This window comes from Microcebus murinus, chromosome 2 (genome assembly GCF_040939455.1).
Source record: "Microcebus murinus isolate Inina chromosome 2, M.murinus_Inina_mat1.0, whole genome shotgun sequence".
In the NCBI taxonomy this organism is placed as follows: domain Eukaryota; kingdom Metazoa; phylum Chordata; class Mammalia; order Primates; family Cheirogaleidae; genus Microcebus; species Microcebus murinus.
Genome location: NC_134105.1, coordinates 18,717,808 through 18,741,819, shown reverse-complemented (window position 1 = coordinate 18,741,819; position 24,012 = coordinate 18,717,808). Strand labels below are relative to the sequence as shown.

The following is a 24,012-nucleotide window of genomic DNA, read 5'->3' as shown; positions in this document are numbered from 1 at the left end:
CAACTCCTTACTGTGTGACTTGGGGCAAATCCAGTGTCATCGTTCAGGGAGGCCTTTCTTGGGCACCTTCATTTAAAAATTACATACTCTCTGTCCTTCCCCTACTTTATTTTTCTCTAAGGACCTATCACTATCTAACATTATAGTTTTGCAAAATTTTTTCTGTTCATTACTATTCCCCCAGCTAGAATGCAAGCTGTCCACAAGGACAGCAGTGAATGAATGAAGGCCCACTACTCTCAAACCCTCAACTTCCTCTCTTGTAAAATGGGGACAGCGTCACCCATCTCATGGAGCCACCGTGATGGCACAAAACATTTGGCTCAAAGCTGGTGTAGGGGAGGTGCTTGCTGAGTGGGGGGTCTTTTCCAGGGACTTTTCAGGACGGTGGAGAGAGAGGAGAGGATAAGGCTCAGCCTGACCTGGTGTGGCCTCCCCACTTCGCACCTGGGCCTGTTGGCTTGTCTGCCCCCCTTGGACTTTTGGGTAGGGTCTTGAACACCAGGCAAAAAGATTCTGGCCAGGGAAATGGAGAAAGACCTGTGTCCTAGCCTGGCTCAGCTGTGTGAGTTTGAGCAAATGGCTGTTCCTCTTTAAGCCTCAGTGTCTCCATCTGTATGACGGAGGGGTGGGCCAGAAATGCTCTGAGGGCCCAACCTCCAGGCTTTGCCCACCTGTAAGGCCTGGGAGGAGGCTTGGCTAATCAGAGCTTCCTCTTCAGCCACATCCCAACCTGCTCCTGCCCTGGCCTGAAACACCCCTTTCCAGGGTTCACCTCCTCTTCTGAAACACCGAGACTCAAGGCCCTGCACACATACATGTGTCCCCACCTGCACATACTTGTAGTCACTTACCTTTGCATGGAAAAGAAACTCTTCCAGCTCAAGAATAACCAGACCCTATCTGACTACCTCCCAAATGTGGGCCACTGGCCCTAGCAATGAACCCCAACATAAATCAGGGCCCAGAATGTCCTAAGCCCCAGGCTAAGGAAGGAAGGAAATGAGAGGTCATTGCCCAGTAGATAGCAGATTCTGGAAACAGATGTTCCCGGTTGGGCCAGTCACTGACCTCCCTCAGCCTCAGTTTCCTTATCTGTAAAATGGAGAACATACTGCCAGCACCATAGGATGCTTGTTAGGTGCAAATGAAGGAGCATACATAGTACACTTAGCCCAGCCTGGCCTACTGCACGCCTGGCACCCAGTAAGCACCCACTATTAGAAAGGGCTGTTATTGTAAGGAAACTAACATGCTTTGAGTGTATTCACCATGCCAAAGCCCCAAACTGGCTAATGTGGGCAGGAGGTAGGCATCCTCAACCCACGCTGGGCCCAGCCCCCTGGTCCCTGTCCCCAGGGGGAGGTGAGGTCCTTGCCAGGCAGTGCCCAAGTCTGAGCAGAGGGACACTGACATCCCGGGGGGTTACCTGCCTGCCACACTCCACTCTGGGTCTCCAGCCCCCCAGATCCCCCCCCACCCCCCGGACCCTCAACACGCACAGATGGAAACATACTTATCACAAAATCATTTTTTATTGGGTTGGGGACAGGAATGGGGGAAGCACTGGGAGCCATACCCCGGTTGGCAGAGGGGTGGGGTGTTGGCTCGTGCCCCGCCTCCTCTAGGGCACCGGAGGGTGAGGCCTGGCCCCCAGGCCCTGGCTGTGGCGCTGGAGGCCAGGCTGGAGTGGAGTTGGGGTTGCGCGTTCTGGTCCCGGCTGCCTGGCCGGGCTGCAGTTTCCCCCAAACGGCCACCAGAGGGCAGGCGGCCCCCAGCGCAGAGGAATTCTCGGTTGCTCAGGTGATGGCTTCTTAAAAAAATAAAAAACCAGAGGCTGGTGTGTTCTCCCTGCAAACCCGAGGGGGGCGGGCCTGGGGAGAAGGCTCTGGTTTCTATGATCTCTTCGATAAAAAATAAGCAAAAATAATAACAAAATACGTGGTTTCTCTTTCTCCCTTTACCCCCTAGGAACTGAGGTCAGAAATGGGGGTGTGGGGACTGGGGGTACCCTGGTATGGCCTGGATTTCAAGGTGTGGTCTCATTTTCCCCTAACCACCCATAAATAAATTCAAATAAATAAATAAATCATAAATAGATACTCTCTTTGTATGTGCACATATATATAGATAAATCTTTCTTTCTCTTATCTAGGCAACTATGTGACTAAATCTTTCTGACTCGTTAGTCCAGAAATTCAAAAGTAAAGTGACAATGGTCAAGGTCAAGTTTTGGGGAGGGGGAAGGTCAGGGACTTGGAATGGTACTGTAAAACTCCCAGCATTCTGGAACTGTGAGCCAGCTGGGCCATGGGAAATTTCTGAGTGGAACCCTGACCATCTGAACATTCTAGAACCTTGGAGCCAGCTGGCTCCCCACAGGGATCTGAACAGAATCGTGAAACACCCAATCTCCTAGAACTCCAGAACCAGCTGGGTCTTGGGGGTGTGGAGCTCGGGTTTGGAACAAAGCCCTGGAGAACCTAACATTCTGGAATTCTGTAGTGATCAGGGCTGAAGGGTCACCAGGATGTCACTAGACATCACTGGGGGAGCGGGATCGGAAAGGGATCTTGGAAGAGGAACAGCAGCAGCAGATGGCCCACAGCACCTTCTGCACGTCCTGATTGCGGAAGGCGTAGATGACGGGGTTGATCATGGAGTTGTAGGTGGCAGGCAGCAGGGTGAGATAGGTGTAGAGGGACGGGGAGTGGGCATCACCCAGCAGGCAGTAGACAGTGAAGGGCAACCAGCAGGCGGCAAAGGCGCCAAGCACCACAGCCAGTGTGGCGATGCCCTTGCGGGTGGCCACATAGTGGGAGGCAGGCAGCAGGTGCCGCTGGAGGGCAATCTGCTGGGCATGGCGGCAGACGATGCGGCAGATCTGGGCATAGAGCTGCAACATGATGCCAAACACCATGAAGAAGGCAACGGCCAGGACCACCAGATGGTTCTTGGAGAGTGGATACACCACGCCACATGTGGTCAGGCCATCCAGGCAGTTCCAGGCCAGCACAGGCAGCAGCCCCAGGCCCAGGGCCACCCCCCACACTAGGGCCAGCATCACGTAGGTCCGTGTCACTGTTGTCTCCGAGTAGTAGGTGAGGGCATTGTACAGAGAAAGGTAGCGGTCAACAGTGATGGCCAGTAGACTGCCAATGCTAGCAGTAAAGGCCATTGCCAGCACGCCAACCAGCACCAGTTTCATCTCCACCGACCCGATGCAGAAGACAGCAGCAAAGTGCAGGACTAGGCCCAGGCCTGCCAGCAGGTCTGCCACAGCCAGGCTGCCCACTAGCAGGAACATCGGGGCACGGAAGGCAGGAGTGCCCACGATGATGGCCACCACCAGAGCATTCTCACAGGACACCAGGGTGCCTGAGATGCACAGCACCACGTCCCAGGCCCTAGGCGAGCTCAGCGGTGGAGCTGGGCCTGTGGACCCTTCAGCTGGGTCCATGCTGCTCATGTTCACGTTGCCTGGGCCAGCCGAGAGCCAGGCCAGGGGGCTTCCTGTACCCCACATCATGGCACCTGCAGGAGAAAGGCCCTGTGAGAAGCTGGCAGGGCTGAGTGCTTGGAGGAGGGGTCTGGAGGGGGTGCAGTGCCCCTCAAGATACCTGGTGGGGTCCTAATGCCTTGTCCCCCTATTCATGCCCTGGGGCTGTTCCCAGGATACTGTTGTCCTCTCCAATGCCCCCAGGCCCCTAAACAGGGGTCTCTTTTCCTGGGGACCCCTATCCTGGATCTCTTCACTCTCCTTTCCAATCCCTTGAGACCTGCAGGCCTCATTGTCCCACGTGTGTCACCAGAGGAGAGCCAGATGAAGAGCACCATAGATGGATGGGGGCCCAGAGGATCCAGGGCATGCCCGAAAGACTCAAATTGGGGGAAGGAAACATCTGGAGACTGAAAGCAGCTCTGCTCCCTCCCATCAGAGAGGATGACGCTCCTTTCTGAGGCTCCCAGACCCCTCACGATTCTCTGCACTGCCAGCTCCAGGCTCCGCCCCCAGGGAATGCGCGTGAGGCTCTGGCCAGCCACTACCCCACACTCCTGGGGTAGGTAACACCTGGGAACTCAGCACTCCCTACACACACCTTCCCAGACTTCTGCCCCCAGTTGGACCCCTCTTTTTGCCTGAACCCCTGGGTCTCTGGAACAGACATCCCCTGCTGGAAGCCTGGGTCCCTGAGTCAGACCCTTCCTTCTGCCCGAACACCTGAATCTTGGACCCTACTTCGCCTCCTGCCGGGATATCTGGATTCCTAAGTCGGACACCTCCTGCTGCTCAGACGCCTGGGTCCCTGCCCCAGACGCCTCCTGCTGGCTCAACCTCATATGACCATCCATCCCTCCAGCTCCCTGCAGGAATGCTCACCCTTCGCAGAGTCATCCAAGTGACCAGCACCCGAGCGGTTAGAGGCCCACACCTGCTAACCCAGAATCTCAGCCTCGACCTCAGACCCGGCCAGCCGCTAGGAGCCTTCTGCCGGCCCAGTGCCCCAGCAGCCTGCTCTCCCCCCGGACGCCTGGTGCCCGCGCGGGGCACTACTCACCGCTCAGGACTGGGCGCGGCCGGGCCGCGGGGAGGCTCTGCTCTGGTCCTGGCGGCGCAGGGCGTGCGCGGACCCCTAGAAGCCCCCGCGGCCGCGGGAGAAGCGGCGTGAGTCACCCCGCCCCGCCCCCGGCCACCGGTTCGGTGACGTCAGCGGCCGGTCGGCCAATGGGCGCGGCACGCTGGGGCGCAACGCGCGCAGCGCGGCATAGTAATGAGGCCTCGCACCGCCCGCTCCCCCATTCATAAAAAGCGAACGTGGCCGCGGCCCCGCCCCCTCCCTAGTCAGCCCGCGCTGTCCTTGACGCGGCGCCCTCTGCGGGCCGGGGGTTTCAGGGGCGCCGGTAGGAGAGCCTTGGAGAAGTCTCAGGGAGGCTGCAGGGGGATGGGGTGGGAGGAGCGGAAAGGGGACCCGAATAGGCGGTGGAGTGATGGGACCCTTGGGTGGCAGAGAGAGGCTAACCAAATTCAGGTGACGAAGACCTTGTGATGGGGCTGAATGGGCGTCCCTGTGAGGATGACGAGGTTGCCAAGATGATGGGGCCCTGAGGTGACGGTGACAGGAGCACGAGGGAACAGGGAGGTGGGTGGCAGTGACGGTATGAGCATGGTGACAGGATCTTGGGGGATGGTGGCCGTAGGACGGTAGAGGGGGAACCCCCCTGGGCAATCATAGCAGTTTCAGGGTGACTCTGCAGCATGACGGAATTCAGGGATCCCAGGGTGGCAGAGGGGTGGCCAGGGAAGATGGAGTGTCCAGGTGATAGAACTTCAGGTCACCATAACCCTGTCAGAAGTGCAAAGGTACTGAGGTGAGAAAGCTAAGTGATGAGGGTTGTAGGGTCCTGAAATGAAGATAGCAGGCGACAGTGGTGAGTGGGCCCCAAGGTGTGGGGGACAGGGTAGAGGGTCTGGACTGACAGGCAGGTAAGTTGCTGCCAGGGCAGGTCCCGTGATTGTGGGGCTGGGATAAGGAGCTGGGTGACGTCACTCACGTCAGCCCAATAGCGCCCTCACAGCTCATGAGAGGGTGCCCACCCCCCTGCAAGATCTCAAAACCTGAATTATTTATTCAAGGATCTGGAAAGCCAGCAAGTGGGGGGTGCACTTCCCCGAAGCAGCAGGAGATGTGGAGCCGGGAAGAACTTGGATGCAGAAAACCTGGCAGCTCAGCCCTCAGGCCAGGCCCCTCTCAGCCTCTCATCTTAGACATCCTGGTGGGGTGTGGCAGGGAGAAAGCTCCCTCTTCCCCATCCCTGTCTGCCCTAAATCCCAGGCAACCTCCCCAGCAGAGTTCTCCAGGTGCGACTGATGTGGCCAGTCTGGGGGCAGGGGACTAGCTGCTCCTTTCCCCGTCTCTAGCTTTGATCCAGGGGTCACCCAGGTCCCTATCACAGCCCCACTGCAGCTCCCTTGGTCAGGGTTCACCAGGCAGGTTCTGGGCTTGGGTGCAAGGCAGAGGGAAGCCCCAAGTAGCAAGGGATATGGGGAGAGGAGAGGGTGGGGCAGGGGAGGGTGATGACTTCAGGCCAGGGGTACTTAGCAGGTGGAGGTGGTCAGGAATGTAGATTGGATTCAAATCCCAATTCCTCCATTCCCTAGCCATGTGACTCTAAGGAGTTTCTTCAGCTCTCTGTGCCTATTTCCTCATCTGTAAAAAAGGGATAATATTAGCACCCACCTCCTAGGACTGTTGGTGGGGCTGCATGTCATCCGCACTAGTTGTGCTGGCTATGGATGGCGCAGCTGGCCAACAAAGGACCCCTGGGAGGCACAGGCACAAAGCCGGAACCTGAATGACATCACCTGGGGGAAGCAGAGAGTGCGGAGAGGCCTCAGGGAAACCCCCCCCATCAAAGGCACACACTGGGGACAAGGGTGTTTCTGCCCCTGGGCCTTTGCACTGGTTGTTCCCTCTGCCTAAGACCCCTCCCCTTCATCCAGGTCGCTGTTCCCAAATCACTTTCTACACCGGCTTCCCTGACCTCCACCCAGATCACCACTTCCCTTCCCTCACGATCCCTCCCTTCACTTGGATTATTAGTTTTCAGAGCATGAAGTTCTCCTGAAATTATATGTTTACGCACATTTGTTTTTGATCAGTGTCAGCTCCACTAGAACATAAGCTCCATTAGGGCAGTGACTGTGTCCTGCTTTCTGCTGGGAACAGTGCCTGACGTGTGATCAGTGCTCAACAGTTATTCGGTGACTGGATGATTACAAGGAGCAGCCAGAGAGAGAGAAGTTCACAGACAGCAGTAGGATGTCTGGTGTCAAGGAAATGGAGGTGTCAGAGAGGAGGGATGCAAGGACATCAGCACCCTGAGCTCCCCCATCAAAGCTGGGTCCCCACAGAGCCCTGTGGGGGTCTCGGAGAAGGGTGAATGTTGGCACAGAAGGGGTGTACAGAGCCAATCTGCTATTCTGAGTGGCAGTGATTTGTTTTTATTATTTTTTTAATATTTAATATTTTTAAACTCTAATCCCACGACAAATTAGCAGTGATTTTTTTTTTTTAAGTTTTCATAGTTCCTTGATCCTCTGGTGAAAAATCTGCACCATCGCTGCAGATAAAGTCATTGCAGAACCTTTCTGCTTGCCAGCACCAGCACTGGCCTCGGGGGTCCCGGCTGTCTTCACTCTGCTCTTGTTGTTGTTTAGCTGTTTCTTCCCACACAGGCAACTTGTCTTGCAAATTTGTGTCTGGATTAGTTTTTCTTTGCATAATCCAAGAAATCACAAATCATACCCAAGCCACCATCTTGCTGCCACCACGAAATGGGTTCTGAATCCAGATGCAAAGATGTGATCTTGTACATTTTGACTAGTTTTTCCCAAGGTTCTGTCTTGGGTATGATTGCCTTCCCAGGGTGAAGGACATCAATGACCGTGAACATTTGTTTCTGCTGAAGTGGTCGGTTGGTCATGAACTTCCTGATCCCAATAGTTACCCTGTTGTTCACAATGGAGGTTGATCCTCAGGAAGCCAGGGAGGAAAAGAGTGCAGTGATATTTCTAACCCTGAGAAACTCCGGAAATCCAAGAGGCTAAAGCGGGGCTATGGACTTTCACGTGCGTGCTCTCTCTCATGCACCAGACTACTCGTGCCAACAGGATCATTGAAGCCATCACCAGCAATCAGGCAGGCTCTCCTCCCTGAACACCTGCTCTCTCCTCTCCTGTTCTTCTCATGCCCTCTGCCCCTACCTCCCTGCTTCCTTCCTACCTATCAAGGGACAGGCCAGGCCAAAGCCCAGTGCTTACAATAACCCTGCAAAGTTAAGGGACAATGTCCCCATTTCATAGGTGAGGCCCATATAGGCCAAGGGACTTGCCTCAAATCACATGGCAGGGCTGGGAGCTAAAGCCAGGTCCATCTGTAACCAAGTCCAGTGCGCCTTCCATTCTAGCCTAGATGTCACGCTCTCCCCAGAAGGGGGCGGGGAGCGCGAGTGAAGTTTGACTAGGGCTGACAATACCTGCAGTTTCCCAGGTGACCACCAGATGGCTGTTGTGAGCACTCACTTCCAGGTGAGCCATCTTTCCTTACCTCCTCTCTTCACAGGTCTGGGGAATCTCTTGGGCCTAAATTCTTAGGGGAGGAGTGTCTGAGAGCGAGAGACATAGATATCACCACACGGGAGCCCCTTGTCCAAGACCAAGGGGTCAGGCATCGCATTTTTAGCATAGACCCATTCATTTAGCCAATATTCACAGAGGGTTCCCCTGGGCTTGGGTTTTGGTGGGTGCTAGAGTCACAGAGATAATCTGGCTACATTCCTGCATTTTCAACATTCAATAAATATTTATTAAGCATCTACTATATGCCAGGCATGGAGGATATGGAAGTGAACAAAATCCCCTGCATTTTTCAGGGAGCTTCCATTTTAATAGAGAGAGATGTGCAATCTACAAATAGATACTTAATGTGGTATCGAGTAAGGAGCCCTTGAGCGTCTCACAGACAAACAGACAAACATGTACACAAACAGTCGCAACACAGTGCAGTCAGGTTCCTGCTCGCATAGAACTTACAGCCTAGGAAACGAATGAGTAATCAATTACACATTCGATACAGGCGCTGAAGGAAAGAGCAGGTGCAGGTGTTGTGATGGAGAATAACCAGGAGCCCTCTTTTAGGTAGGGCAGCCATGGAGCAGGTCACTTGAAGAGAGAGTGGGAGAGTACCCAGGGGAGGGAAGGTGTTGTGTGCTCGAAGACTAGAGAGGAAGCTAGTGTGTCTGGTGCCAAATCAGCAAAGGGGAAAGAGAGGGGTTGAGCTCAGTGAGGTGGGCAGGGGCAAGATCGAGTGGTCACAGAAAGCAGTGAGGCAGGAGCCACTGGTGAGTGTAAGGAGGGGAGTGATATGGTCTGACATGTTTTCAAAGGATCGCTCTGCTGAGGGGAGAACAGACTGGAGCAGGAGGCCACTGCAGGCATTCAGGCAGGAGGTAGCGAGGGACCCACTATGGAAAAGCAGATGGGTCAGAGCTACCAGCTGGAACAAGTGCTATAGCAGCTCAGACTCGTTCTGAGACAGTCACAGAGGGCTTCCTGCAGGAAGTGGCCTTTTAGTGGTGTCTTGAAGGATTAGTTAGATGGAATCAGGGTGGAGGACAACCCTCTAGGAGACAGAGCAGCTGGAATAAAGGCATGGAGATATGAAGTGGGAGGGGGAGGTGCTGTTCTGTCTTCTTGGAGTGTGGGGAGGTGATAGAGAGAGTCCAAGTCAGTCTAGAGAGACTTCTAGAGCCAGGAATCAAAGGGTTGTGGAGGCCAAGCCATTGTTGAAAAGTCAACTGGAAGAGACATGGTCAAATCCACTGTTTCAGGCAAGCCCTGCACTTTAGTGCCAGCGTGGGGAGGGGCCTGAAGGCTGAGAGGCCGCAGGAGGGCAAGGGGTCAGAGAGGGGTGAAGATGAGACTTGGTTCCCAACTAAGCAGATGGGAGGAAGAGGGGAAGGAGGTGCCCCCTAAGGAGTATGAGAAGTGGCTGTGGAGAGCAGGGACAACCCAGAGAAGCTGGTGCCAGAGCAGGAGAGGTGACCGTGGGGAAGGCTGTGGAAAGGTCCAGCTGACCTACAAATGGCGTGACCCATGAGTTGGCCAGAGGGCGTGGTAGCTGAGGCAGACACAGGGGGCTGAGGGGCACAGGGAGGAAGGTACAAGGGCTGAAGCGAGGTGGCGAGGGGGCACCAAAGCTGGGCCTGAGCAGCCAGAGGCGACGGGCCAACTGAAGCCCATCCGAGGGTCACCGGGCCTGGTTGGAGGGTGCACTTGGGCAAGGCCTGGCCTGTGCTGAGCCCTGAAGACAGGAAAGTGACCTCACCTCAAATGCAGATTTTGCCACTAACTCTGTGACCTCGGACTAGTCACTCACCTTTTCTGAGCCTCAGTTTCCTCACCTGTGAAGTAGGGGGAAAAAAACAGTCGCTACTTAACAAAATTTTCACAAAGCGGCCCTTGGGGGTACCCAGTAACCATGTTTGCAACTAGTCATAGACCCCGCCCCCTTTTGTCCAAGCCCCGCCCAGACCGCTGAACCCAGCTCTCCTAACCGCGCCCGCCAGCCACGCCCCTATCTGTCCCGCTTTTCCTTGGCTCAGTCCTGGGCCAGCGAGCCTAGTCCCACCTGGCCGCTCCGCCACTGGCCACGCCCCGGATTGGCCACGCCCCTTAGCCACGCCCCAGTTGCCCAGGTCTCGTTCCCCACAAGCTCGGCAGAGCCCAATCCAGAAGGCACACGCCACGCCAGCTGTCCGCCGTCCCCCGCCCCCGCGCCCATGGCCGCGCGAGGACCCCGCGCCGTGTGGGCTGCGCTCTGTGGCGGCTGCTGCTGCCTCCTCCTGTGTGCCCAGCTTGCTGTGGCTGGTAACGCGCGCAGGGGCTGGTCAGGGGCTCAGACAGGGGCAGATGGAGCATGGCCCTCACCCAGCGGCCATCCCAGGAGCAGTCTGGGCTGGGGAGTGGGGAACTTTCCAGACGTGTGCAGAGCTCCAGGGGTGGGAGAAGGGGGTTCTAGCTCTGTGTGAGGCCCTGTGTGATATAGAGGCTCCAGGTGTGGGGGATTAGGGACCTTCAGGCGTGTCTGGGGGTGGTGGCTCCAAAATGTATCTGGGAACCCCAGGTGTATGCAAAGGGAGGGCTTGTGGGTGAATGAATGTGGAGGAGGTTCTGGGTGAGGGTAACCCTGCGCTTGTGGAAGATCCAGGTGTGTGCAGGGGGCGCGAGCCCCAGCAGTGGCAGGGTGGAAAGTGGGTGGGTGATGCCGCTTGGCTTGGAGGAGCTGCTCCCTTCCCACTGCGTTGCACTCCCAGGTAAAGGAGCTCGAGGCTTTGGGCGGGGAGCCCTGATCCGCCTGAACATCTGGCCAGGTGTTCAAGGAGGCTGCAAACAACTGGAGTTCTGTGAGCGTTGTGTGGAGGGAGACAGAGCACACAACCTATCCGGCTGCGTGTGGGAGCAGTGTCAGCCAGAGGAGCCAGGTATGCAGTTGGGACCGTCCCAAGTTGAGTGCCTCTGGCTCTGAAACCCAGAGCCTTGGCCCATCTTCCCAAAACCTCTCCCCTGCACCTTCTCCCACCAGGACACTGTGTGCCTCCAGCCGAGGTGGCCAAGGAAGCTTGCTCTGTCTACAACCGCTCAGAGTCATGTCCAGGTAAGGCAGCTCCCGCTGGCCAAACCCAAGTTGGATGGAGGGGGCTGAAGTCTCTCCAGCCATACCCTGTCCCCCAGGAGGAACCAGCCTTTCTCAGGGAGTGGACTACACCCACCAATACTTGGGTCCAGTTTCAATTGTCTTTAGCTCACTAAGAAGTCCCTTCCCCCCTCCGGCCTGTTTGCTCATCTGAAAATTGGTGCAGGTGTATTGAAGGGATGAGGCATTAGCTCTTCTAATTTAAGGCATGGTAGGGGCTTAGGACATTCAGAAGGGAATTGAGGGGGCTTCCTGGAGGAAGTGACATCAGTGATGAGCCCTGAGTAGAGCTGGAGAGAGGGCATATCTGGCGGAGGGAGGGAACTGTGTGACTGAAGCTTGCAGGTAGGTTTGTCAGGTGTCTAGAGCAGGGACAGGGGCTTGATCTGAATCGGAAGTCCAGCTGTGGGCGGGACTGGGGTTTGTGGAGTCCGGTGGGAGGGCTGCTTGGTCATGCATTTCCCGTCTCCCCAGCGGCCCACCACCACCCCACTGATGAACCGAAGACGATCACAACAGGTAGGCACTACCAGGGGGTGGGGCAGCGGGAGGACCACAGGTGCAGGGAAAGACAGATCTAGGCTCAGGCACTGACATGCCCTGTGACCTCAGCCTGTGACTTCTCTTTCTGAGCTGGTTTCCACATCTGTGAAATGCTGGATTATACCTACCTCTCGGTGTCACTGTGTGGATTTTATGATGACGGCATAGTGTCCTGCCGTTGGGTACCTGAATCACTGAAGGCTAAATGACAGCACCCATCCCTCCTCCCATCACCAGCTCTGGGAACTCAGGATGACCCCTCAGGACCTGTCCTTGGAGCTGAGGGTGTGTGGCTCAGGTTGCTGATAAGATGTCCTCAGTGACTACTGCAACCTCCAGGTCCAGAGAGGGTCACAAAGCCAGTTCCTGGCAGAACAGAGGCAAGAAACCTGCCCCCCTTGGTTCCCACTGCCCCTCGGGGCCTGGAGGTCACCAGACTTGGCAGGGATGGCTGGAGAGGCTCTTGGTTAATTAAAGCCGGAAACCGATCTCAAAGGCTGCATTATTGATGGCTCAGCTCCCTCAGCTCGAGCCCCAGATCCGCCTCCTGCGGCTCATTTCTCCCCTCTCTGCTCCTCTGTCCCCTGCTGTTGCCTCTGGGGCTCCCTGAGCGGCAGCTGGGACAAGCCTTTGCCCTTCATATTCTTAGACCCCCTTATACCACCTACAGCCTTTGGGAGGTGGATCCAGCTCATGGCTAAGCCCCTGTCCACTGTCCCAGAACAATCTTCCACCCACCAACCTGCCCTGTCCTGGGCACCTGGCCCAGGGCCTGAAATTGAATCCGTGGTAGGAGTTGATGGGTAACGTGGCACAGTTGGGAGCCACCCGGGCTTAGCCTGGCAACAGTGGTCCTAAGGCTCTAGGCTCTAAGGGGCAGAGGAAAGGGTCAGGCGACCCTGTGTGAGTATGGCTCTAAGTGTGAGGTGACCTTGGCCAAGCCTGGCCCTTGGTCTGGCTCCTCCCCCTGACATGCACTCAGTAGGGTGCTGGCTCTGGGCCTCCACTTCCTCCTCTGCCTCTTTCCTCTCTAAGTAAGGGCTCTGACAGTGGGTGACACTGAGGTCTCAGGGCTTAGGAGTCCTGAGAAAGGGCCACAACATCTGTATGTAGGCTCTGACCCTGAGACCTAAGGCAGAAAGGGACTCTGGGCTGGCGGGTCTGGATGCCCAAGTTCTGGATCTACCCTCACCCCGTCGGGCTAGTGAGGGACAGGGAGCTGGAGGGGAGCTGAGCCACCATCTGGTCCATGTGATTAGGAGGCCCAGAGAGTGTGCGTTGGGTAAAGCCACAGAGCAACTTGGGCAGAGCCAGGGCTGAACGAGCCTCACCCCCCAGCCTCTGTCCCTCCTATCCGGCACTTCCCAACTGTCTGCAGGATCTGGGGGAACTTCAGAGCCCAGTGTTCAAGGACCACATAGTGACAACTAGGGCCTCAAGGTGCACCAGTTATGGGGATTGAGCTATGACCTCTACCCTGTCTCACCCCTGCAGGAAGCCCCTTGGTCCCTGAGGGCCACAACCCTGGCTTTGATGGGCCCAGCTTTATCGGGGGTGTCGTGCTAGTGCTGAGCCTGCAGGCAGTGGCCTTCTTCGTGCTGCGCTTCCTCAAAGCCAAGGACAGCACCTACCAGACACTGTGAGTACCTGGCCAGACCAGAGTCCCAGCTACTTCCCCCTCTTGCCCTGCAGTTCCCCTTCAGTGTCTTCATGGGACAGCCCTAAGGACAATGACTCCCTCCCAACATTCCCCCATGTGAGCTACACCCCTTTCTTCTCCTCCATTTGGGGGGCTTTCTCTGCCAGATGTTGGCTGGGACCAGGACTCAGCCTGGGCCAGGTGTCTGGGAGCCCAGCTGAGCCCAGCTGTGTCTTTGTCCCCTCATGCTGCCAGCAGGGAGGAGAACCAGTAGGTGACAGCCCAGGCGAGTCCATGGCCTGCAGTTCTGTGGCCATGGGCAGGAGCTGGGCCTGTGTGTCTAGTTTGGTTTTCCTCTGAGAAGGGGAGCTGTGCCTGGGCCCCCGTGTGCCGTGTGTGCAGTGGGACAGGTCGCTGCAGCCTGCATTGAAGTGTTTGCTCTTCCAGCCGCTGCCTGCTCTCTGGGGGTGGGGTCCTCAGCCAGCTGAGGCAGGGTCACCCCCCTGAATGTCCTCTCTAGCCTCTGCAGAATCTGACCCCCTTGGGCCTGGACTGTACACTGAGGGGAAGGGGGATGCAGAGGCTGCCCTCTTGACCCCTGTGGCACTGCGGGTGGGAAAAATTTTGGCCACCAGTTTTTGGCCCTTGTGGGCATGGAGCAGGCCCAGCGCCCCATGCCTGATGTGCCTTCCTGTTCCGGGCCTGGTACCTGCAGCTGAGAGCCTCCTTCAACCACCTCGTGTCTCGTCCATCGTCCCTGCTGGGCCCCCCAGCCTGGCACCTGAGTTTTGTGCCTGCCTCTTCCCACCAGCCTGGCCTAGGCGCTATCCCCAAATAAAGGAACTCCTTCTAGTACTGTGCTTCATGTCCTGTGTCTTGGGCTCTGTGTGGGTTGGATGGGGTGAGAGTATGACCACTGTTCTCATTTTTTTTTTTTCCTAAACAGAATCTCACTCTGTCACCTGAGCTAGAGTGATGTGGCATCAGCCTAGATCACAGCAGCCACAAACTCCTGGGTTCAAGCGATCCTCCTGCCTCAGCCTCCTGAGTAGCTGGGACTATAGGCATGCACCACCATGCCCGGCTAATTTTTTGCATATATATTTTTAGTTGGTCAATTAATTTCCATTTTTAGTAGAGACGGGGTCTCGCTCTTGCTCAGGCTGGTCTCGAACTCCTGAGTTCAAGCGATCCTCCCACCTCAGCCCCCTGTTCTCTGCTTAACCACTTTGGTACGGCACTCACCGGCCGTGAAACCCTGCCCACAGCCAGCACTCATAGTCTGCACGATAGTTTGTGCTGTGCATTGACCATGAATCTGTTTTGCTCTTGTGTGATGAGGAAAGCTTTAAAGCACTGAAAGCTTGTTTTACTTGACAGGCAGCTTTACTTGTAATGGAAATCAGAATAGCTAACGTATACATATATGTTTTCATTACATTATTTTTCAATGTTCACAATTTTATTTTGATAAATGAAAAATTAGAAAAGTCAATTCAAAATTACAGTTTTATTTCATTCATATCATAAAGATAGAAGGCAAGTTTTTGAATATTACGATAAATTTTATTCTTTGGCATGATAAATTTCGAAGCATGGGGCGACACATAGGCCAACGTTACATTGTTTACAATAGTATCTAGTACTACGCCTTTTATTATTTTTTGAGCATATAATAAATCTTCTTAATGGATTTTTCCTTTTTGTTTTATCACTATTGTAAGGTACTGGAAAATGTCTTTCTCTAAAACGCATGAGATTTTCTGATGCAGTACAAGGGTTGTATTGCCTCGATTTGGAGTACTGTTGTAGAAGTTTTGTTATTAACGCTAAAGTCAACGCTCGGCTGTGTGCCTTCATATCACGACTGTTGGCTGAAGTCAACGCTTGGCTGTGCACCTTCATCTGTGGCTATTGATTATAGTTGATGCTCGTACCGAAGTGGCTAACAGGCATTCTGCCTAGGATTGCTGCTGTCACCTTTTAAAATATTTTCACCTTTGATGCCTGCCTAACCCTCTCTGCCTGCCCTTGTAGTACAGGTGAGGGTTCAAAGACTCAGAAAGGTAAAGGCACCTGCCCAGGATCACACAGCTGGATGGGGCAGGGCTGGAGTCTCAATCCAGGCTTTTCTGACCTCAAAGTGAGCAGAACTTCACCCTGAGTCACCTCTAGGTTCTCTCAGCCCCCTAAAGTTAGGTCTTTGCCCCATTGCCAAGGTGGAGCACCCTAGGACTCCCTGGCAACTATGTCTGGCATTCCTCACTCAGGCTCTCCTGGAAAACCCTGGCCCCCGTGCCCCATCCCTGGACACAGAAGTGCCCCAACTAATACCATCTTCCGTGGATGGCACACTTGCTGAGACCAGGCTAGCGAAGAGTTTGGCATCCTCATCTCATTTAACCCCACGACTGCACTGGGAAATTGAGAGGAACAAGGCAAGGGTTGAGAGCTCAGTCTATGGAGCCCGATTGCGCTGTGTGAACCCAAGCAAGTTGTGTAACAGCTCTGGGCCTCAGCTTTCCCATCTGTAAAGTGGGGGTAGCACATCCCAGTGGGATGTGGAGAAGGTTCAGAGCAGATGTGTGTGCTGTTTGCTTCATTCCAAGGCTCCCCATCGGCCCTTCCAGCTGTGCAACCTGTGGCTGGGCCCTCTCACCTCTCCCCGTGCAGTGCAGCCATGCTGGGGAGGGGCTCCGGCTGCAGGTGGAGCAGCTCTGCAGGTAGTTCCGCAGAGGACTCACAGAGGGCTCACCTGCCACGTGCCACACCACCCACAATGCCAACCACGGTCCACCCTCACTCACTTGTGCCAAATCTCCAGCCTCCTTGGCATCAGCCCCCCTTTGAGCTCCTCTCCAGCCTCTTGGTCCCCATCCTGTTCCCAGCCCACCTTGCCTCCTTTACCCTCCCAGCCTTCACACATGCTGTTTCTCCTGCCCAGATCACCCTTCCCTGGCTTCCCCCTTAGCACAATTTCTCTTTCTCAGCCCTGTTTTATGTATTTATTTTTAGAGACAAGGTCTCACTCTGTCACCGAGGCTGGAGCACCGTGGTGCAGTCAGAGCTCACTGCAGCCTCTAACTCCTGGGCTCAAGAGGCCCTCTAGGCCAGGCATAGTGGCTCACGCCTGCCTGTAATCCTAGCACTCTGGGAGGCCGAGGCAGGCGGATTGCTCGAGGTCAGGAGTTTGAAACCAGCCTGAGCAAGAGCGAGACCTCATCTCTACTATAAATAGAAAGAAATTAATTGGCCAACTAATATATATAGGAACAAAATTAGCCGGGCATGGTGGCGCAAGCCTGTAGTCCCAGCTACTCGGGAGGCTGAGGCAGGAGGATCGCTTGAGCCCAGGAGTTTGAGGTTGCTGTGAGCTAGGCTGACGCCACGGCACTCACTCTAGCCTGGACAACAAAGCGAGACTCTGTCTCAAAAAAAAAAAAAAAAAAAGAGGTCCTCTAGCCTCCCACCTCAGTCTCTCAAATAGCTGGGACTGCAGGTGTGTGCTACCACACCCGGTTGATTTGGTTTTTTTCATGTTTTTTTAGAGATAGAGTCTCTCTATATTGCCCAATCTGGTCGGAAACAATCCTCCTGCCTCAGGCTCCTGAGTGTGTTTCAGACCTTTTTCTGGGAATTTACAACATATATACACACACGTAATGTTTTTAAAATATAAAGCAGGCTCATGCTGTACGTATCGTTCTGCGCATTAGCCCCTCTCGTCACAGATCAGATTCACTCTGACTTGTCCAGATGGTCACAGTTTATTTGCCTGGGTCCTATTGGTGGCTGGCTGGGTCATTTCCACGTTGACTCTTTTTTTTTTTAAACAGAGTCTCATTTTGTTGCCTAGGCTAGAGTGAGTGCCGTGGCGTCAGCCTAGCTCACAGCAACCTCAAACTCCTGGGCTCAAGCAATCCTCCTGCCTCAGCTTCCTGAGTAGCTGGGACTACAGGCATGGGCCACCATGCCCGGCTAATTTTTTTTCTATATATATTAATTGGCCAATTAATTTCTTTCTATTTATAGTAGAGACGGGGTCTCGCTCTTGCTCAAGTTGCTTTCAAACTCCTGACCTTGAGCAATCCATCTGCCTATGCCTCCCAGAGTGCTAGGATTACAGGTGTGAGCCACCGCGCCCAGCCCATGTTGGCTCTTACAAGCAGCGGTGTGATGAACAAGCTTGTTCAGAGATCTTGGCACCCCCATGGGAGAGTTTGGGAAGGACAGATTCCTAGAATGGAAATTGCAGTTTCAGGGCATCCCTCTTACGAACGCATCATGCCAGGAAAAGTCAGCCTGCATTTCCCTGATACCACTGGTGCCCCAGCCCTCTGGCACTGGGCCCAGCACAGAGGAGACCCTCAGGGAGGGCTTGATGAATGAATGAATGAATGAATGAGGCCTCCCTCTCCTCCCCTAGCACCTGAGGTCCCTCTCTGACTCAGGCCTCATCCTTCAAATCTGGACCATGGCTGCTGGGTCCTCACTGGCCTCAGCCCCCAGGCACCCCCTGCACAGGCTGCCCTTTCCATTGGCCTATATCAGCAGCTGTCTCTTAGGCCTCAAGGGACTCGAGGTTGGCATGAAGTCACTTCGCTAAGGGGGCTTCTGCTTGGTGGGGGCATGGGATTTGGTCAAAGGCTCTGTGGCTCTGGATACATAAGTGACGGAGAGAGAAGAACCACGTCCTATCTCTGGGCCTCAGTTTCTCCTTCTTTCTTCATTCAACAAGTGCTTATTGAACACCTGCTTTGTAGCAGGCCTGTAACCGAGGGCCAATGATAAGGGCTAACAGCGAGGCTGGGAGGTGATGGGCAAACCGCACTCAGCATGACACTGGAGTACAGTAGGTGCCCAGTAAATAGTAGCAGTGATCACTGTTAATAGTGGGGACAAGGATCAATGGAGGATTCCTAATGGAGATGTCCTTCGGACTGGACCTTCCTGGACAGGTGGAGCTTCACAGGTAGAGATGAACATAAGTGTAGGGCTGGAGAGGTGTCTGGGTGGCCCCTGCAGCCAGGGTCAAAAGTTGGACTCCATCCTGGTTGGACAGGGCAGAGGGAGGAAATGTCCCACCCCCCTGCTGGCTCCAGCCTGGGCGGGATGTTCCTGGGGGACAATGAGAGGAAGTCTTCTTCCTTCACATCCTTCCACCAGCCTGGCCCCTTATAAGCTGGCATCCTCCCTCTGGTGACCCCAGAAAGATGGGCCTCCTGTGGACCCCTCTGTCCTTGTTGCTGCTCCTGCTTAAGGGTCCTGCCTGCCTGAGAGCCCAGGACCACCCCAGCTGCCCAGGTAGGGGCCTAGGGTCCCCTTCCCACCAACCCACCTCTCATTCCCTCCCTGGATGTCCCCCCACTCAGGCTCACCAGTCCCAAGGAGCAGGGTGGGAGTTTGAGCATCTGGCCTGTACATGTAAATATATGCAAATGGGATGCAAATCACATAAACCCTTGCCAGCTCAGGAGACGAGAATCCTGACAGCTAGAATCTGGGAGATGGAAAGAGAACTGCAGAGGGGTCTGGGAGAGACAGGCCCACCCTGTGCCCACCCAGCTTGTGTCTCGCTATAGGACCGAGGGAACTGGAAGCCAGCAAAATTGTCCTCCTGCCCAGTTGTCCTGGAGCCCCAGGAAGTCCTGGGGAGAAGGGGGCTCCAGGTCTTCAAGGTGAGCGAAGTGAGAGAGGCTGGGGAGCCGGCAGAGCCCTTGGGGGAAACTGGGGCGGCTGGGGAGGCAGCAGTCACTCTGTGGCAGGAGCCACGGCTAAGGGCAAGGAGCCTGCTCTGTGCCAGGCTCCAGGCTGGGCACCCAGCATCCTACAATCCACTGTACCAGGTAGGCAGTGTCAGCTCCATCTACCAAGGAGGAAAGTGAGGCCAGGAGGGGATGAGTTTTTTGCCCACGGTCACAGAGCTAACGAAGGATGAAACTGGGATTTGAAGCTTCTTTCTCCAAATCCCTTGGGGTTTATTGTTTGTTTGTTTTGTTGTGGGTATGGGGCAGGACTCAGGGCATCTCTGCCTCTGGGATTTCAGGGCAACCTGGACCGCCAGGAAAGATGGGTCCCAAGGGTGAGCCAGGTGAGTGTGTGGGCTGGTGGCCTCCCCTCCTTTCTCTGCTGTGTCCCTGAAATACAGGGTGGGAAGTCTCCACTTGGTGCTGCTCAGTGATGGCTAGATTGCCCCCCACAGAGGGATGGGAGGCTGGGAGGAGTGGGGGGATTAGGAGAAGGGCCCGGGCTCCTGCTCCACTGTTGGTTGATGGGCCTTTCCCTGGGGGTGCTCAGACCTCAAGCCGACACCCAGTCTTCTCTGGGCAGGAGAACCAGCCAGCCTGCTCCGGTGCCAGGAGGGTGAGCAGTCTCCGCAGGCGCCAGGAACTTGGACTCAGGCGGTGCCAGGGTGTCGGGGGACCCCCAGCAGTGGCCAAGCACCTCCCCACAGCCCTCCCTAGGACTCGTCCTCAGGAGCCTAAAGGAACCCAGAGGGCTCCTGCACTCCCACACTTGATCCGGTGCCTGGGTGTGGGGTTGGGGAGTAACTTGGGGGGCCGCCTCAGTTTATGTCCCCTTTCCAGGCCCCAGGAGCTGCCGGGAACTGCTAAGCCGGGGCGCCACCTTGAGCGGCTGGTACCATCTGTGCCTACCTGAGGGCAGGGCCCTCCCAGTCTTTTGTGACATGGACACCGCAGGGGGCGGCTGGCTGGTGCGTGTCTGAGAAACCAACCGGTAGGCCAGGCCCAGTGGTCACTTCTGGCCCCGGCCCCTAGGGGGAGCCAGAGCCCACGGAGCAAGGCGTTCCTTAGCGACTCACTGCGCCGTCTACTGAGCTTCCAGCCCGGCCTGAGGAACTATGAGGAGGCTTCACAGAGGAGGTGTCATTTGAAAGAAATGTGGAGGCTGCCTAGAAGTTCTCTAGACAGATGTGGCGTGGGGGGCGTTCCAGGTAGAGGTAAGGCAAACTCAGGGAGGCAGAAGAGTACAAGAGGGTTTGTGGGGACCATGTGGGTAGGCTGAGGTTGGCTGAGGCGGGCCAGGCATGGACCTCTGCAGAGGCCAGGACATGAAGGACGCCAAACGACCGGCAGAGGAGTGTGCAGGGCACTGGGGAACCGGGAGGGACAAGGTCAGACTTCTGTTATAGAAAGATGACTCAGGCCACACGGTGCAAGATGCATTGCAGTGGGGGCACAAGCGTGGAGGCAGGGACACTGTTTAGGACAACTGCAGGAGGCTGGGCAAGACGGTGGACAGTGGAGCAATGGAAATCAAGGCACTTAAGTCGAAAGATATTTAGGAGGAAACTCCACAGGGCCTGGGTGCTGCTTGTCTTGTCTTGGAGGGACATCCGGATAAGGCCAGGGTCCAGCTTGGGCCTCTAGGAGGTAAACTCTCTGTTTCAATATCCTGGTTAAATTAAAGCAGATTATTTTGAGTGCGACTCCCAGCAGGACTGACTGTCTCCTGAGGGCAGAGACACTGCTTCTGTCATTTCAGACCTCCCCAGGACTTGCACGGCTGAGGTGTGAAGTTGAAGCGCCAGTGTCAGTAAAAGTTAATAAGAAAATGTGGAGTTCATCAATATAGCAATATATTCACAAGCAAAGCTCACTTGAAAGAATCACTTTTTTTTTTTAGAGACAGGGTCTCACTCTGTCTGCTAGAGTGCAGTGGTGCAATCATAGCTCACTGCAGCTTTGAACTCCTGGGCTCAAGCGACCCTCCTGCTTCAGCTTCCCAAAGTGCTGGGATTATGGGCGTGAGTCACTGCACCGGGTCAGAAAATGCATTCTATCAACAAGCCAAAGAGAGAGGAAATGTCTACCCACCTCTCAGAGCTGGTGCATGCTCCCACACCATTTCCCCCGTGTGCTTCCCTGCAGCCCATGCCCAGCCCCGAGTGATGGCTGGTGTGCCACCCTCTCCTCCCTAGGTGTTCCAGAGGCGCCTGGATGGCTCTGTGGATTTCTTCCGCACTTGGTCCTCCTACAAAGCAGGTTTTGGGAGCCAGGAGTCTGAATTCTGGCTGGGGAATGAGAATTTGCACCAGCTTACTCTCCAGGGTGAGTTCCCTGCAGGGTCTGGGGCCCTGAAGGGTACTGTCTGCTGTCCTGAATGCCCCCCACCCTGGGATCTGAGGGTTCCTCCGTACCTGCCTCCCCTTCCTTTCAGGTACCTGGGAGCTGCAGGTAGAGCTGGAAGACTTTAATGGCAACCGTACCTTTGCCCACTATGCGACCTTCCGCCTCCTGGGGGAGGCTGAGCACTACCAGCTGGTGCTGGGCAAGTTCTCAGGGGGCACTGCAGGTAGGTGAGCCTCAGGTGGGGCCCTGGGGAAGGAGGCTGGATCCCAGCACTGGCACTACCTCTATGAATAACCAAGGGCAATTCCTTCCCCTCTGTGGGCCTCAGTTTCTTCATCTGAGAAATGGCACTTATGGCCGGGCACGGTGGCTCATGCCTGTAATCCTAACACTCTGGGAGGCCGAGGTGGGTGGATTGCTCGAGATCAGGAGTTCGAAACCAGCCTGAGCAAGAGCGAGACCCCGTCTCTACTATAAATAGAAAGAAATTAATTGGCCAACTAATATATACAGAAAAAATTAGCTGGGCATGGTGGCGCATGCCTGTAGTCCCAGCTACTCGGGAGGCTGAGGTAGTAGGATCGCTTGAGCCCAGGAGTTTGAGGTTGCTGTGAGCTAGGCTGACACCACGGCACTCACTCTAGCCTGGGCAACAAAGTGAGGCTGACAAAAAAGAAATGACACTTATGAGATAGGATGGCACAAGAGTGAAGAATTTGGGCTCTGGAGGCAAACAGACCTGAGTCTGAGCCCAGCTCTAGGTGACCTTGGGCAAGTGCCTTCCTGGTCAGAGCCTTACTCCATCTCTGGGTGGGGAGAGGGAAGGGTTGTGGGTGCCGTGGGAGGCTGTGTTGAGAGTTAGAGGGTTAGCCTTCTCTACTTTGGAAGAGGAACCAGGGAAGGCTTCTTTCAGAGCAGTGGTGACTGTTGGGGAGAGATTTGAAAGGGGGAAGTGGTTATGGGGAGCTGCCTTGGGGGATGCCCCTTTCCTGCCCAGGTGTCCCCGAGGTTCCTCCTGGCCTGGCCCTGGCAGAGTTGCTCAGGCTGCTGCTGGGAGCCCAGAGGAGACAAGAGGAGACAAGGAGCTAGAGGGAGGCTGGGGATGGGGGGCTGTCGGGGGAGAGATGAGGCAGGGGAAGAACTGTTGGTTTTGGAGCCAAAGAGTCCTGAATTCAAGTCCCACTACCACTGTGACTAGCTGAGTGACATTGGGCAAACAACCTGGCCCCTTGGGGCTACTGTTTTCTCATGGAGCCTGATAAAATTCACTGCCATGTTGCTTTGAGGCTCCTATGACATAATATCTCCAAAGGTGCCAGACATGATTTGGGGAACCAAGATTCCCTCCATCCCCTCCCTGCCAGGGGACTCCCTGAGCTTCCACAGCAAGAAGCCCTTTACCACCTATGATGCGGACCACGACTCGAGTGGGGGCAACTGTGCAGTAGTTGTCCACGGTGCCTGGTGGTACGGATCCTGCTATCGATCCAATCTCAACGGGCGCTATGCCGCGTCCGAGGCTGCCGCCCACAAATACGGCATCGACTGGGCCTCAGGCCGCGGTGTGGGCCACCCCTACCGCAGGGTTCGGATGATGCTACGCTAGGACACCCTGGCAGCCTGCACCCTTATCTCTGCCATACAGCTTCCTACCCGGCCAACCGCCTCTGCTTCCCTGTCAGCATTTAAAAATAAAATCATTTTAACCCTTCCTTGGCTTTTAGGACTCTTCTAGTCACTGGAAAAACCCTAGAGGGCAGAGCAGGGACACAAGTTTCAGCTCCACTCAGGAAAGAACTTCCTTCCAGTCAGGAAGATGGAAGGGACAGCTTCATAAGGTAGTGAGGCTTCTGTCTCTGAAAGCATGCAAGACAAGGCCAGAGGAGCATGTAGTGGAAGGATTGGAGGAGATTCAAGCATCCAAGGACAATCTCCCTGGCCCTTCAGGTCCTGCAGGTGGTTGGTTTTGTGGTGGGAATTGCACAGCTTTTCCCAGCATCCTCTGCATTGCTCAGGCCTGCCCCTTGTAAGTTGTCTGTTTCCCACCGTGGCCTCTGTCATAGGCCAAGTGCTCACCCTCTACTACTTCTCACTTTGTTCCATTGGGGGCCGATTTGAATTCAGGGTCAAACTAAGGAGGGTACATTTTTCTTCCAAGGGGCAACAGGGCAATGAAATGGCAGCCACTGGACTAGCATTTATTGAGCAGTTTATTTGTCCAATGTCGCATTCTAGTAAGTGACAGAAATAAATTGTTAGGAGTCTGGCGGGTAGTCCTGTGGTTGCACCCTGCTCTGTCATGTAGCTGAGTAATTTTGGACAAGTTACTCAGCCTAAGTCCCCAATTCCTGGTTTCTGGGTCCACTGAGGTTTATACCAGGTTGTTGCTTCAGCCCCTAAGTCACACAATGAAGTTAGGGATTCTTGGGGATTTAAAGCTGGAAAGCTGTTGCAACCCAAAGGGCTAGGGTTTCTAGGTTTT

General features: G+C 55.1%; 3 protein-coding genes across 5 annotated transcripts; 2 read left to right on the top strand and 1 right to left on the bottom strand.

The window, feature by feature from the left end:
- Positions 1–1,516: 1,516 nt before the first annotated feature.
- On the bottom strand, positions 1,517–4,675 carry GPR3 (G protein-coupled receptor 3). The gene is made up of 2 exons (XM_012750624.2): positions 4,560–4,675; positions 1,517–3,534 (listed from the first exon to the last, which is right to left on the bottom strand). The coding sequence occupies exon 2, from the start codon at positions 3,527–3,529 to the stop codon at positions 2,537–2,539; it is 993 nt and encodes a 330-aa protein (XP_012606078.1). The 5' UTR covers positions 3,530–3,534; positions 4,560–4,675; the 3' UTR covers positions 1,517–2,536.
- A 5,399-nt stretch (positions 4,676–10,074) lies between these two features.
- On the top strand, positions 10,075–14,289 carry CD164L2 (CD164 molecule like 2). 3 transcript variants are annotated; one of them, XM_076010631.1, is made up of 6 exons: positions 10,075–10,429; positions 10,876–11,043; positions 11,145–11,216; positions 11,730–11,774; positions 13,293–13,437; positions 13,696–13,849. In XM_076010631.1, exons 1-6 carry the CDS (start codon positions 10,342–10,344, stop codon positions 13,709–13,711), a joined length of 534 nt encoding a protein of 177 aa, XP_075866746.1. In that variant the 5' UTR covers positions 10,075–10,341; the 3' UTR covers positions 13,712–13,849. The 3 variants fall into 3 exon arrangements, with proteins under 3 accessions (XP_075866746.1, XP_012606081.1, XP_012606080.1); XM_012750626.3 differs by lacking the exon at positions 13,696–13,849 and adding an exon at positions 14,153–14,289 and having other exon boundaries at positions 10,078–10,429; XM_012750627.3 differs by lacking the exon at positions 13,696–13,849 and having other exon boundaries at positions 10,076–10,429; positions 13,293–13,441.
- A 4,355-nt stretch (positions 14,290–18,644) lies between these two features.
- Positions 18,645–23,241, top strand: FCN3 (ficolin 3). Its single transcript, XM_012750572.3, has 8 exons — positions 18,645–18,741; positions 19,020–19,115; positions 19,484–19,528; positions 19,768–19,800; positions 20,025–20,152; positions 21,380–21,509; positions 21,619–21,753; positions 22,895–23,241. The coding sequence occupies exons 1-8, from the start codon at positions 18,651–18,653 to the stop codon at positions 23,134–23,136; spliced, it is 900 nt and encodes a 299-aa protein (XP_012606026.2). The 5' UTR covers positions 18,645–18,650; the 3' UTR covers positions 23,137–23,241.
- The last annotated feature ends 771 nt before the right edge of the window (positions 23,242–24,012 follow it).